The 13,769-nt window shown below is 41.5% G+C and overlaps 2 protein-coding genes across 2 annotated transcripts in view; one reads left to right on the plus strand and one right to left on the minus strand.

The window, feature by feature from the left end:
• LOC118414804 overlaps positions 1-13,769 on the plus strand; it is a 1,072,569-nt gene that overhangs the window by 21,452 nt on the left and 1,037,348 nt on the right. The gene's annotated exons all lie outside the window — the stretch shown is intronic.
• LOC118413750 (ribosomal protein S6 kinase alpha-3-like) lies at positions 594-9,076 on the minus strand. Its single transcript, XM_035817281.1, has 6 exons — positions 8,830-9,076; positions 8,409-8,479; positions 4,388-4,476; positions 1,554-1,618; positions 771-873; positions 594-613 (listed from the first exon to the last, which is right to left on the minus strand). The coding sequence occupies exons 1-6, from the start codon at positions 9,031-9,033 to the stop codon at positions 594-596; spliced, it is 552 nt and encodes a 183-aa protein (XP_035673174.1). The 5' UTR covers positions 9,034-9,076.

The raw sequence follows: 13,769 nt of genomic DNA on the forward strand, positions 1-13,769 counted from the left end.
TCACTGATTGATGAAAAATCCTATTAACTGGCCTAATACAATGTTTAAGCGTGGTACATGCTACAGGTATGGCTCTCCTAAGACACAGCTTGACATGGCTCCTAAAATACTATGGGCTCCACACCGGAAAGCATGCAAATTAGAGTTAAAACACGAGTGGCAGGACTAGAGTTTGAAGAAACAACCTAATGCCTGGTCTGAGTAATGCCAGTTGATAGTTACATGTTACAACCACAATAGCAAGGCAGAATATATACATTTGCCTTACTCCCTGCTAACAGGGATAAACAAGTCCACTAGCCCTATTGTCCAGGGCAAGTGAAAGTGCTTTTCGGGCAAGTGCATGTCCTACCCCACTTGTCCGATCGGGCAAGTAAGATTTTTCCATTGATTTTAGTGCAATTTTGATAAGCTTGTTACTTTTTACAGTCATGACATCAAGCAATTGTCTACAGAGAATTCCATTGCTGGAAGTGAAAATGCATATACTAGTAACAGTGACATTTGAATTTTGGGCAAGTGAAAAATTGGTTCGGGCAAGTACATTTTTTATGTGCTTGCCCGATAGGACAAGTGGATTTTAGAAAACTTGCTCAACCCTTGCTAAGGTAGTCTTTTGGAACCCAACAATGTATTGGTTACACAATCAGGCAACATGTACATGTACAATGTAGTAATCTCCAGGCAGATCTACTAGTGGCTTCAGGAGTCTAGCTGGCCAAGGAATGCTCTATGCCACAAGGATTTTAAATTCACTGAAATTCTGATACCTCGGGGCGTCCTGGATGTAAATTCTGTGTCGAAGTAGAAAGCGTCCTCGTCTCGAGTCACGGCCGGTTTGAAAGGTGGCGGCACCTGCTTCTTCAACAGTTTCTATGGAAACAACAACAGTCTTCATAAACACACCAAAATTACCATAATCACATTAAGATCAATAACTGCTGATGTGATACAAAAAAACAAACAATAATAGGCATCTGTGTTCAATGTGGTGGTGTATACGTTTGGTTAAAATACTACACTATTTAAACTTGAGCTCTAGAGTGCGTTTATCGAGATGCCCTTTAGCCACAAATGGCACTAATCTTCCATTGCTTGGCAAAGTGAACAAGATCAGGGCTCGAAATACTGGGTGCATGTGCACCAAGGTGCACCCAAAATTGGAGCTGTGCACCCAATTATTTTCTGTGGGTGCACAGGGTGCACCCAAATATTTTCTTGCATTTATGCATGTAAAGATATCAAAGTATACTAGTATACATCATATCATCATATTCTTGACATTTAAGTGTTAGAAAGATAATAAAAATGTCTGTCATGGTACGTGTTTAAGAATGTGATAATTGTAACTAAGTTTAATTATCAGGTTATTATTTGAATTTAAGTGGTGCACCCCAAAAAGTTTTTGGTGCACCCAATTTTTTAAGCTGGGTGCACCAGTGCATCTAATCCCAAAATGAATTTCAAGCCCTGAAGATGTATATTAGGATTACCATGCTCATAGGCAGTACCATTCTTACACAAATGCAAATCTTAAGGAAAAACAAATTTACCTCCCAGTCGATACTGGCAAAGAAATTATGCCTCTTGATCTCTTCTACACCATCTGCACCTGCACCTGGAGTGGAACATTACATAAAGTAGGATTAACATTGAGCAAACCTTTCACATACTGAGTGAGTTCACATACTACATTGTACCACAGTAAGCATTGCTGGATACAAATTTAAATGTACATTCAGTTGTAGTTAGGCCCAATTTCCAATGGATAGAACCACTGAGAAATGGAATATTAGATTTGTACATGTGTATAATCATAAATTATGACTTTATGAATTGAATATGACCCACAATGTGATGGTATAATTTACAAGATAATAAAATACTGCACACTTCTTTATCAATGAAAATTATCTTAACTACTAATGACAATAACTGTTAGTGGTTGGAGTAAGCTGCTTAAGAATAGGTGGCATGTTAAACAAGCAAACCAGTGTTGCAGCTCAAAACATCATATTTCCGATAAGATACAGATGCCCTTTTGGCACTGAAAATGTACGCTTACAGGGCTAGGCAGCTTGTGCATGTAGAACACAACATAAACTTTGACAAATGTTAGGAAACCTTTGCAAACTAAGACTTAGTGTGATCAGGAAAATCTTCAGCGTAAATGTGTACTCTTTTGCACCAAATCTGTATTGCTTACAGGGCTGCACAGCAGCTGAACCAACCACGTACTCCATACAAAAATGTACAAGACTTCTGAAGGAAGCCCTGAAGACAGATGAGAAACACTTGATCTCCTCGGCCCCTTAAGGAGGCTTCTTGAGCAAACCGCCTACGCACCTCCGGAAGAAAGCCTTCTTTATCACCTGTGCTAAGTTTCCAACACTGTACTCTCTTGGAGCCTATAATTTTAGGTTTAATGGTAAACACTGGAGTTTGATTGGTTATTCAGAACCAGTCTTCAAAATTGAACATCTTCCACCCTCATCTCAATGAAAAGGTTAAGCCTTTTGCCACCTAATTCGTATTGCTTGTAAGTTTAATAGGTGGCAAGAAAAAGGGTGAACTAGCATGTGCATGTGCATGTACGTGTACCTACATGTAACCCCCAGCCGCACATTAGGCATGAGTTATGAAGGAAAATCTGAAGAAAAATGTGAAACACTAAACCCCGTTGACCTTGTGGCACCTTCTTTAAGACGATGTGAACTTCCTGAGTGATCCTCCTACGCACCTCAACAAGAAAGACTAATGTATCACGTTAGAAAGGTTTCTAGCGCCATCTTGGTGCCCATGTTTCCCAATTATTCCCACCCACATTCAGCGTACCCTGATTGGTTATTGCATTGCCAGTAAGTAATACTGCCGCTGGCCTGGCTTAGCTCAGCACTTAGGCCAACGCCAGTCAATTTGTCGGTTCTGAGAGTCTATGAGTTTACAAATTTGTGTAGGATGAACATATTTAGCTAGATTCAATTTTCCCTGCCGCCACTAATTTCATTTGCCTCCTCTTGCTAACTTCTTGTCCAAGAACAAAGGAAATTAATTGACGCCCCCCTTTCACCTCATTCTTATTTACCTGTACTCAGGCTCACCCCAATTCAATTTGTTTGTTTTTGGTTTTGAAATGGTACTCTGGAAGATTAACGTTAAAAGTGTCTGAGAGCAGAGTTTTTACATACTTGTGTAGGGAGTGAATACATGTACAGTTTGGCTTACACTTTCCTCCCCATCTTGTCTTTTTTCCTTACTTTTACCTTAAAAAATAGCAGGATATGACCTTCCCACCCACACACCTTTTGCCCCAGATTGAGTTCGGGACATTGCCCCCAAGTCAGTGATTACACCAATTGGAAATCATTTCTTATTGATGGAAAAGCTCAAGCATGTCCTTGGGGGATAATCTAGGATGGGAGTCAGTATGGTATGAAACCTGAGGAGTAGCAATTGTTAAGGAGTTGCACTGCTGAAAATGATTTCAAAGACATGGATTTTAATACATTTCATGATGCAGTCCACACTGCATACAGGACTTGAAATACTAGTCAGAGGAGCATTGTGCAGGAGCATTTCAGTTGTATACCTCCACCTAACCTGCACTGGTCCATGTACTGGGTATTATAAATAAATGTCATATGATGTAGGCGATTGTGGACTGTTATTAACTGCATTGACTGTTACCACCTATAAAGTAAAGTAAGAAAAAAATTATTCCTGAACAATTCTAGTATGATCCATACTTCCTAAATTCAGAGAGGTGCAGATAAAATTTGTCTGGTGCAGGTAAATTCCAATGTTACCTGTACCAATGCAGGTATGCAGCATTTTGAGCCCTGACATGTCATTTAGCTATATTATACAGCTGAAACTTTTAATTCTATAAGTGCACACTACAGGCTATATACAGTCAAACTTGCCCAAGACGACCACCCAGGGGACCGGGCAAAAGCGGTCGATTTGGTCAGGTGGTCGGTTAGAAGAGTATCGACTCACAACATGCATAGTTTTAATGGTTTCCGTTGTTTAATGGGAAGTAGCAAACACACGCACATGCATCCGTCGCCATCATTATTTTTGAACATAACATCGTATAGTGGTAGTCAAAATCCGACGCAAACTGGCCGAATTTGGCACAAAATTGCGCTAGTTATCATTGAAAATCGATGACACCTCAAGATTTGAAAATGACGAGGTCGTTATGGGCAGGGATTTGGTCCCAATTTTTGGCGGTCGGGTTGGCCAGGTGGTCGTTGTGAAGAGGTCGCTTAATGTTTACGTCAATGGGAAAATTTTCGGGACCGAGAAAAAGCGGTCGTAATGGCCAGATGGTCGCTAAGAAGAGGTGGTCGCTTGGGCAGGTTTGACTGTACAACAAATGTACCTAGTCTGTTCTGTGGGTTCCTCTTGAACAGCATCCTCAGCAGACTCTGTGCTTCAGGACTCAGGAACTGGGGCATGCCCAGCTTGGCCCTGGAGACGGCAGAAATAATCATGTTTAGCACAGGCAATTTTGAAATAATCATTCTTAATTTAGCACTAATGATGTTGTGGCACGCCAGGCTTACAATATGCAGCCCTGAGCTCACCAGTAAATGTTGAACATAAAAGAATCTGAGTACCGGTGATCAAGTACATATATATGCCTGCCTGCTAAATACATAATCACGATACATGTAGCAAGGCTGCATTTAAGTATACGTACATATAGCAGCTAACAAACAATTGATAGGTTTCGACAAAGGCTGTTTAGAGGGAAAGAAAGAAATATTAACTTAATGAATGACTGAACATGAACATGTAAATGCATATCAATTCTATTTCTCTTTTATATACATCATCAAAATTTCTTTCTTCCCTGTTTGATTTATTCATTTCCTGTACAGTTCTTTCAAATCCTCAACCAAGGCATTACATGTATATGCACATGTACATTAGTTTGGCCTTAATAATCATGCTTCCTTGTTTATGACTTGAATGCAGAATGAGCTTTAAATTGAAGTTTTTCCCGTTTCTGGTTCAACAATCTTACATGAAACGAGTTCAATAAGGTAAAAAAGCTTTTAATTTGTATCTCAGTGTTTGAATTGCACTCATAAGCACATTCAGCTTATGAGCAATAAGGCAACACCATGTCAATGTATTGGTCTCTGGATTAAAATGCTGAAGTAGAATGTGAACATGACAATGGGGTCTGAGGGGATACTGTAAATGCAGAAAATTTCGCGGTGGTTTAATGTTCGCGTTTTTTGCGGTGGCCACTTCACCGCGAACTTAAAACCACCGCAAACATTTTTCCATGGCAGTAAGAGACTACAGTGCATGGTGCTACCGCAAACTTAAAACCACTGCGAAAAGTCCTTTTTCCTGCTACAGCGAAATCAAATCTCCGCAAACTTAAACGCATTTACAGTAGTCTGTCAGTACCTTCAGTTGGCTCACACAGTTTCAGGGAGGGAACACACAATCATGTACATGTAGTCAGACTTTTTTTTTCCATCCCACTCATTGTTTGAGAGCCCATGTTGTTGATTTTCCATTCTAAATGTGTCATTTTTAGCCTGTGAAAATGTATTTTCAACAGTTTAATGTCATGAAGGTAAGATTTATAGGACGGATAAAGTTTTTTGAAAATTCCGTCCTAACAAGCAGATTTTTGGGACGAGTCCCGGAGACAGCCTTGAGTCAGACTGAACTTTTTATTTATTTATTTATTTATCAAACTTTACAGAAAAACTTCTGCAAGGTGTGGGCAACAGGATGATTGAAACGTCCTTTACAGGACCCACACCTCCAGCACAGTTAAAAACATAACAATAAACTATAGAGAATGGGCAAATAAAAAACATAGAGATATTCTTACAAAATAACAGCAAAATACAAAATAATACCCAAACAAAACAACTGTAAAAGGGATCAGATAAACTAAGGTTAACAAACAAATGAGAATCATGTAACTGAAGGTTTTCCTTCCACAGTTCCACCCCTCTGTATTTATATGCCTGCATTGCTTTTTCCTACATGTAATGTGTATGTTAAAAAGTGTGAATTAACTAAGGAAATAAATTGGTGTGGTCTTGCTGGCATAGCAGCCTGTAAATGGGTAATGATTACTGTTGGCCCAGTCGTCAGGCTCAATAAAAGCGTGGGCGATACTGGGACAAACGGGGGTGAAATTTCTTCCAGCTACGATTGAATGAGGCAGGAAAGACTTTTACCACTGACAGCATTCAGAATCCCATTTCTCTAACAGAAATAATCGGGTTATCCCCATTTCCTGTTCGTTTATTTGGGTCAGTTTTCTATAGCAGGGCTGGAAACAGGCTTTTAGCTAGGATTTTATTATAGGGGGTCCAAATTTCTTACCGAGTCATGGAACCGGTGCAATGGCCTAGTGGGTAGAGTGTTTGCCTTGCATTCGGTAGGTCGTGAGTTCAAACCCCGGCCGAGTCATACCAAAGACTTTAAAAATGGTACATGCTTCTTTCTCTGCTTAGCACTCAGCATTCGGGAAAGAGTATGGAAGTTGAACACACACCACTACCAGTGGACTAGCCCCCTGCTGTAGTGATTGCGTTGTGTGGCCCAAGGGCTACTGAAACGGAGATGGGCGCCGCCCTATGTGCCATCAGGCGCGGGAAGGAACTTTGACTTTGACTTGACATGGTAAGTGATATACTGTAAGCGGGAGTATTGTAGGGGGGGTCCGGGGGCATTCACCTTCCATGGTGCAGAGTTGGAGAATTCTAAGTTAAAATGGTACATTCTAAGGTACTCTGAGGGGCAAAATAAATGTCAGATACGTCAGTTCTTTTTCTTGCCATACATTGTACCGTGTACGATCGTTGCGCAATAAAGTTCTTCTTGTTGAAGAACGTGACCACAAGTGACCTAGTAGCATCCCTGGGCAATCAGAATTTTCATGTTGGTGCAGAGGATCTTCTCCCCAGTGTAAGGATGTCTAGTCCAATTTCTTATTATTTTTAGAATAGTGCATCCAAAAGATGCATAGCAACGGTTGGGTGCATGCCAGGTTAAAAGCCTGGCTGGAAATGCAGGGTGCATATGCTATTTTGTGCACCCAAAATTGGAGCTGTGCACTTAATTTTCAATAACGCACGGACCTAAAGCTACCATGTGGTTATAATAAGCAGCTTCCTTACATTTGGATGCCAACAAATAGCACAACTTTGTTGCATTCCTTGCTAAAAGCTTTGAACGTTGCTGATGAATAAAATTTAAGCTTGAAGCTCTAAATAGAGACAGTAAGGTATATCATTCCACTTTATTCACAATCTATGCTGTGAATCAAACATTTTTCTGTGCATATGTCTGAATGCCTAAGTGTGCCAGGGTACTCATTACCCCACAAATAATTTTGAGTCCTGCATATAATAGTGATTTGAAAAGGCTTTTACCAGAGCTCATACTCAATGAAAAGCCAATTTCATTCTGAAGGGTTAGTACTAATGTCTCATACGAATCCTATCTCCAAGGTAATTATGTGCCTCTAGTAACAAGAGTATTAACTGCCATGAGAAGGCATAACAGATGCCAAGTAATTGACGTTAAGAGGATGAAAGAGTGGATACCTGATTGCTGAGTTTCATGTTATTACGGCTTTAGGGAAGAAATTTGACAGTGGAGGCAGCGTGGGTGGAACGATATATGGCAAGTCGTTATCGGTATACGACAGAGGAGGTTATTGACACATAAACTCGTGTGTTGGCAATTTCTCCTGATAGCTCGGTAATCCTAAATCATAGTTACTGGCAAAGGGAAATGCACCAAATCCTACCATTTTTGTGTAAAAACTTGAGGGCATGATAAAAACAGATGGCAGGGAGGAAAACTTGAGTCTGGATCACTCACTGAAACTGTGTGTACCAAGGCAGGGTTGGACAAGTCCACTAGCCGTATTGTCCAGGGCAAGTGAAAGTGCTGTTTGGGCAAGTGTGTGTCCCACTTGCCGATCGGGAAAGTAAGATTTTTTCCAGTGAGTTAAGTTTTAATATACTCATTACTTTTCAGAGTCATGACATCAAGCAATAGTCAACATAGAGGCAATAATAAGAATTCCATTGCTGGAAGTTAAAATGCATATAACAGTGACATTTGAGCTTTGGGCAAGTGTAAAATTGATTCGGGCAAGTAATTTGTTATGTGCTTGCCCTGATAGGACAAGTGAATTTTAGAAAACTTGTCCAACCCCGCAAGGTACAGACTTCCCAGCTAATCTCCAAGCAGATCCACGGTGGCGTAATATAGTATCAAACCCACCGTAGGTAACGCGTAAAAGTGACCAGATTTACAAAAGTGTCTCCAGGTCAGTATGACTCCTTTTTGGTGGTTCTTAATTTTCTCTGAGAACTGACAAATTCAATAGGTGTGACTCTGCTACTTACTTGAGAATCATTGTCATTGTATCCTTCCTATTCTGTCCTTGGAATGGTAAGGCACCAGTCAGCATCTCAAACTGCAGGAAGAAAAACAACGATTATACATGTACCATTGTACAATTGTAATAAGTCCCTATTCAACACTATTGTAAATTGAAGAATTTGAACATTTTGTGTAGTTGTAAAACAAGTCAACATCCTTAGCTGCAGGAATAAAAGAGGAATTTCAAAGTACATGCTAAATAATTATATCATTAGTAACACGTTTCCTGTCAATAGTGTTCTGACTAACAAATCACAAAGAAACAATAGATGTGAATTTGTTAAGCAAGATGGCAATAAGATTCCAAAGTAGTCAAGACATAAAAAAGTATCTTGACATTGAATTTCACAGTAGCTGCCTTATTCTATAATTTTAAACACCTACCATAAGGACTCCGTACGACCACCAGTCAGCAGTATGGTTGTGTCCCCTCCTGTTCACCACTTCAGGGGCCATGTACTCTACTGTACCACAGAACCAGCCACAAATAAAACAAACAAACAAACAAACACCTACCATAAGGACTCCGTACGACCACCAGTCAGCAGTATGGTTGTGTCCCCTCCTGTTCACCACTTCAGGAGCCATGTACTCTACTGTACCACAGAAGGAGTCACAAATAAACAAACAAACAAACACCTACCATAAGGACTCCGTACGACCACCAGTCAGCAGTGTGGTTGTGTCCCCTCCTGTCACCANTAGCTTAATAGCCATTCTTTAAAAAAAAAAAGTTAGGTTTGCCTTATTGGAATAATTTGTAGCAGATTGCGTAACATAGCTCAAAACCTTGCTCCTATAGTATGTAATGAAGGTAATGGCAACAATCTCGTCAAAAAGATAAAAGCTCAACACACAAATGAATAAAAAATATGTCATTGTTTTGGTTCTATACACTACACCTTAATGTACCCATATTACCAAATGATCGGAAAACGTTGAAGGCACATTAGGCGACAAAAGAACTATTTTGAATCCAAAATTAAAATCCATTCGACCTATTACTGCGATAGAGCTGTATTGCAATTAAAAACCAGTGACCGTAGGTAACATACTCTCCGACGTAATTATGATTTATGTCGGTTGTGTTGTTTTCTGGTGTGTGACACTATGTTTTATATGAAAAATAGGTTCGAACACTAATTACATAGACCGACTACAATACTCAGTCGACGGTCACAGAGTAAAAATGACAGCTTGTTCCGCCAACACCACCGCTGGACTCAGAACTCCACATGACGGTAGCGCATTGGTCCCAGCGGGGTGGGGGATGTGCCACGCGGGCTGCTAAGTACGGGCGGGCACACGACTTCCAAACACATGTATCTGGAATTGGACATTAAGGTTTCTTAGATAGCCTCCAAAGGAGACCCTCTGGGTCGTTTTTTTTCTCATCTTTTTCACCATTTGGCATTAAAAAAAACCGTGACTTTTGCAGGACGTTAGCTAGCTAACCTTTTTTTTGTAAACCAGATTCAGATTCAGCTTTATTCCTGGATGACTTGCCATGTATATACACATGAAATGCGTCATCAGTCACAGAATCAACTTTAAAACATTAATGCATTTACAACATTTAAAATTAGACAGCAATCGGATTAAAAAAATATACATGACAGAATCAACATTCTTTACCGATCAACTAGCACTTTCGTACAGCAATCTTACAGAACGGGGAGCAAATGACAGTTCATGTCTCTTCGTTTTACTTCTAGATGCCCTGTATCTAGCCGGGTATCCAGACCGCCGTGCTATACTCGCTAATCCCTTCGGGCCGGCAACCGATTAGCCCCGCCGCAGAACACAGTACGCGGGCCCTGGTTATCTCTCCGGGTGCCAATTACCTCTGGGTGCAAATAGAGACTGGGGCTTCTAACGTTCTCTGGCGCAAGGACTATAGATTAGCGCGAAAGGGCTATAGTTTAGAGCGAGGGACTGGTATCCAGGCTACCCTGTATCGGGCTTCCCGACGAAGACTGTACGAACTGGTCGCTTGTGTATAGCGACTCACAAATTGAAAACGGTCAGCAAAAGTATTTTATGAAACGAGAAGAAAAAGATAGCAGGCTAGATTTCGCGGGTATTCCCTCTGCATTTCACGAGAAATACATCGGTCTACTGCATACAAAACTCACATAGAGTTATACCAACACCATGTGAAGGTCCGTTAGGCTCCGACATGAAATCGAACATAGCCAAATAGGGGAACCGTACGCGTGGGAAAGCTTAACTTCTTTTACTATCCAAGCAGAGGTTAGGTTCCGGATGTTTTTTTACGTTTCTATGGCTTAGGCATTTTCCCGGGCTTTCTATTATATACCGTTTCCTTTCTTTATGCCTCGCGGCCTAGGCCGGGAGACATCAGAAAGCCCGATGAAAATGACAAAAAAAAAAAATAATCTCCAAGCAGATCCTACGGTGCCATAAGATAGTATCAAAGCTGGCCAGGGAGTATAGCCGGCTAAGGGAGTCAAACGGGCACCGGCACGGGAAGTTTTATATTATACATTACGCACCGTGGATCTGGTTGGAGATTTAAAAAAAAACGTCAAAAAGCAGCCGGAGTCTTATCTGTCTAACCTCTGCTTGGAGAGGAGACTTGTTTATACTAGGCGATAGCTAAATCTTTCAATTTCTTTAATCTCCAAGCAGATCCTACGGTGCCATAAGATAGTATCAAAGCTGGCCAAGGAGTATAGCCGGTCAAGGGGAGTCAAACGGGCACCGGAAACCGAATGGATGCAGATCCTACGGTGGGTTTGATACTATATTACGCAACCGTGGATCTGCTTGGAGATTACAATTTCTTGGCAGGCGAGAAGATGACTCAGCCAGGCATCCTAGCCACGTGACCCGTGACTGGTACATACAGTACCAACGGGACGTCCCTCGAGCCCTGTGCTAAACATGGTTGTATCGACACCAGACCAGGATTGAAAATTCAAGTAAATTGCCATGTGCTTGAATCGTGATTTATTTCAGAACTACGTAGCTTAAACGAAAACTATATCGTTAATGAAGAGTCGCCCTAACCAACTATTGTGCTAGATCTATTACTAGATTTTATCTGTGGTACCAAAACACTTCCAGATGCCCGCATATATAATATTTTGTAGAGGTTCGTCTGAAGTTAGATTACATAATTTACAAGTCAAGATTCCACAAGCAAATGGAATCATACCCCGCACTCTACAACTACAGTACAAGAAAACCCACAAAGACCAACAGCGACAATCAACTGATGAGAGACCGTCTATAAAACAAGAAGCTCCCACATGCCTTGTAAGACCTTGTAGAGATCTATAACGTCCTTGGGCTACTCAACTCGACAAGCCCCCCTCCCGCCTATTAAACAATAACACTACAGTATCGCCTCCCCAAAGAACAGGTCCCCAAGTGTTATACTTCGAGTGGTACACTTCGAGTGGTACACTGTATCATTTCAGAATGAAGTTCTACATACCAAAGAACATTGGGGAGCTATCCAGTCGGAAAGGCAGGCGTGTACCGCGGTCTGTTCAGTTGTTATTTTCCATAAACGAGGCGCCCGCTCTTCCACGTTGATCGATCATTTCACCATATTTGTTACAGCCACGTGAAAGTCTGTCCGTTCAAGGGAGGCCATCCTTTGTCCGTTGCCATGATGTAACTCACGAAGAGACTGCAGAATGTCACGAAATAAGTTTAACTCGAATCAACATAACTGTTTTGACTGTGAGAAAAGTAGTGGACCCCACACAGGACAAGCTTTATATCTGGACTGTTCCACTATCCCCCAGTTCGACACCCCGTCGATGACCCCGTTATGACCCCGGCCTGACTTACAAGATTTTATTCTTCAAGCAGATGTTGGGTAGAAGTGGTGGTCGGGATTTCGCAGGCCGCGGCTTCTATACTCCGACCCAATCCCCGCTTGGAGATTATTTGTGAAGCGTTTCCGACTAGTTTCTGTAGGTTTCGGTTTGCCCAGCATGTCTTTTTCCGAAGTACCGACGGATATTAAAAACAGTTTTAACTCTACTCTACGCTTCACATATAAAGTGAATTGGAGAAGGTGCTTTAATAGTTAGTGGCATAAACAGATTGAAATGTCGGAGGAGGATATAGCTATAGAAACTATTTTTTTCGTAGCTGGACTTCGCGAACGAAGACCATTCTCTAGGGGGTTCGTCGGCCACATGCTCGCTGATGGCTAGTCAGTCCTATGCATGCGGGACAGACACACCCGTTCACAACGGTTGCAGGGGAATGCTTCGTTGGGGGCCTGGATCACGGCGGTGTGTCTGCAGCCTTTCTCCTCAAGAGCAGCTCTATAGAAACTACATTTATTGTCATAATGAGCTGACATCAAATGCTCAAAGCCTGTACGTGGATTTTATTTGCCGACACTTTATACATTTCGAAACGTTACCATCTGAACTGTACCTATTATTCGTGGTGGGTTTAACCCGTAGCGGTTAGAACCAAAAAAATTTAAAAAACTTAAGTCCCTAGAAATGTCTAGCGACTGTTTATTTCTTTCACTTCCGTCACTTATTGGGTTTGTGTCGGTCGTAGAAAGAATCCTATTATTAGTATTTATCAGAGGTAAGACTGTTACCCATTGTGACCTTCTTCTCTCACATACCTCAATTTCCGTCAGCCGGTCTTATCAACGCGATGGTTTTTCGCTTGCGTAACATAGTCTCCATGTTTGACTCAGGCCGGTTTTCTCGGGCCCTCTATTTTGTCATATTTTCTCTATGCCCATTAGCCATACTCTTCAACATGTAGGTTTCGGGTCTGTTTTCATTATGCCTACCACATTACCCCCCACACAGTCAGAGGTTCGACTCAGGCTTGTCTTCGGCCCCGGGCTTTCCCTTTGGTGGACAACACATTGAAATGTAAAAGAAAAAGCCGAAGCCGGACTTAGAGAGCTTTCATAGTAAGGAAGGAATTATTACCTCCATGAAAAAATGGAGGTATAGTTTTGAGTGTGTCTGTGTGTGTGTCTGTGTGTGTGTCTGTGTGTGTGTGTGTCTGTGTGTCCGCATATTGTGGTCAGCATAACTTGAGAATCTCTTGATGGACTACGATGATATTTGGTATGTGGGTAGGGGTTGGGAAGACGAAGGTCAAGGTCAATTTTGGGCCCCCTGGTGTGTGACCTTGGTACTGCAGTGCAACTTCCGGTTTTGCTATCTCGGTGTTCTGAACATGCTATGGTCAAGATTTCTACGTATTAGATAGCTCTTGTGCTCAGAAAACATTGACATAAGTTTGGGCCCCCTAGCGTCTAGTTTCGGGATAGCAGGGGCATTTTTGTCAAAAACTTCTGACGA

Source organism: Branchiostoma floridae, chromosome 4, assembly GCF_000003815.2.
Source record: "Branchiostoma floridae strain S238N-H82 chromosome 4, Bfl_VNyyK, whole genome shotgun sequence".
NCBI classification, from domain to species: domain Eukaryota; kingdom Metazoa; phylum Chordata; class Leptocardii; order Amphioxiformes; family Branchiostomatidae; genus Branchiostoma; species Branchiostoma floridae.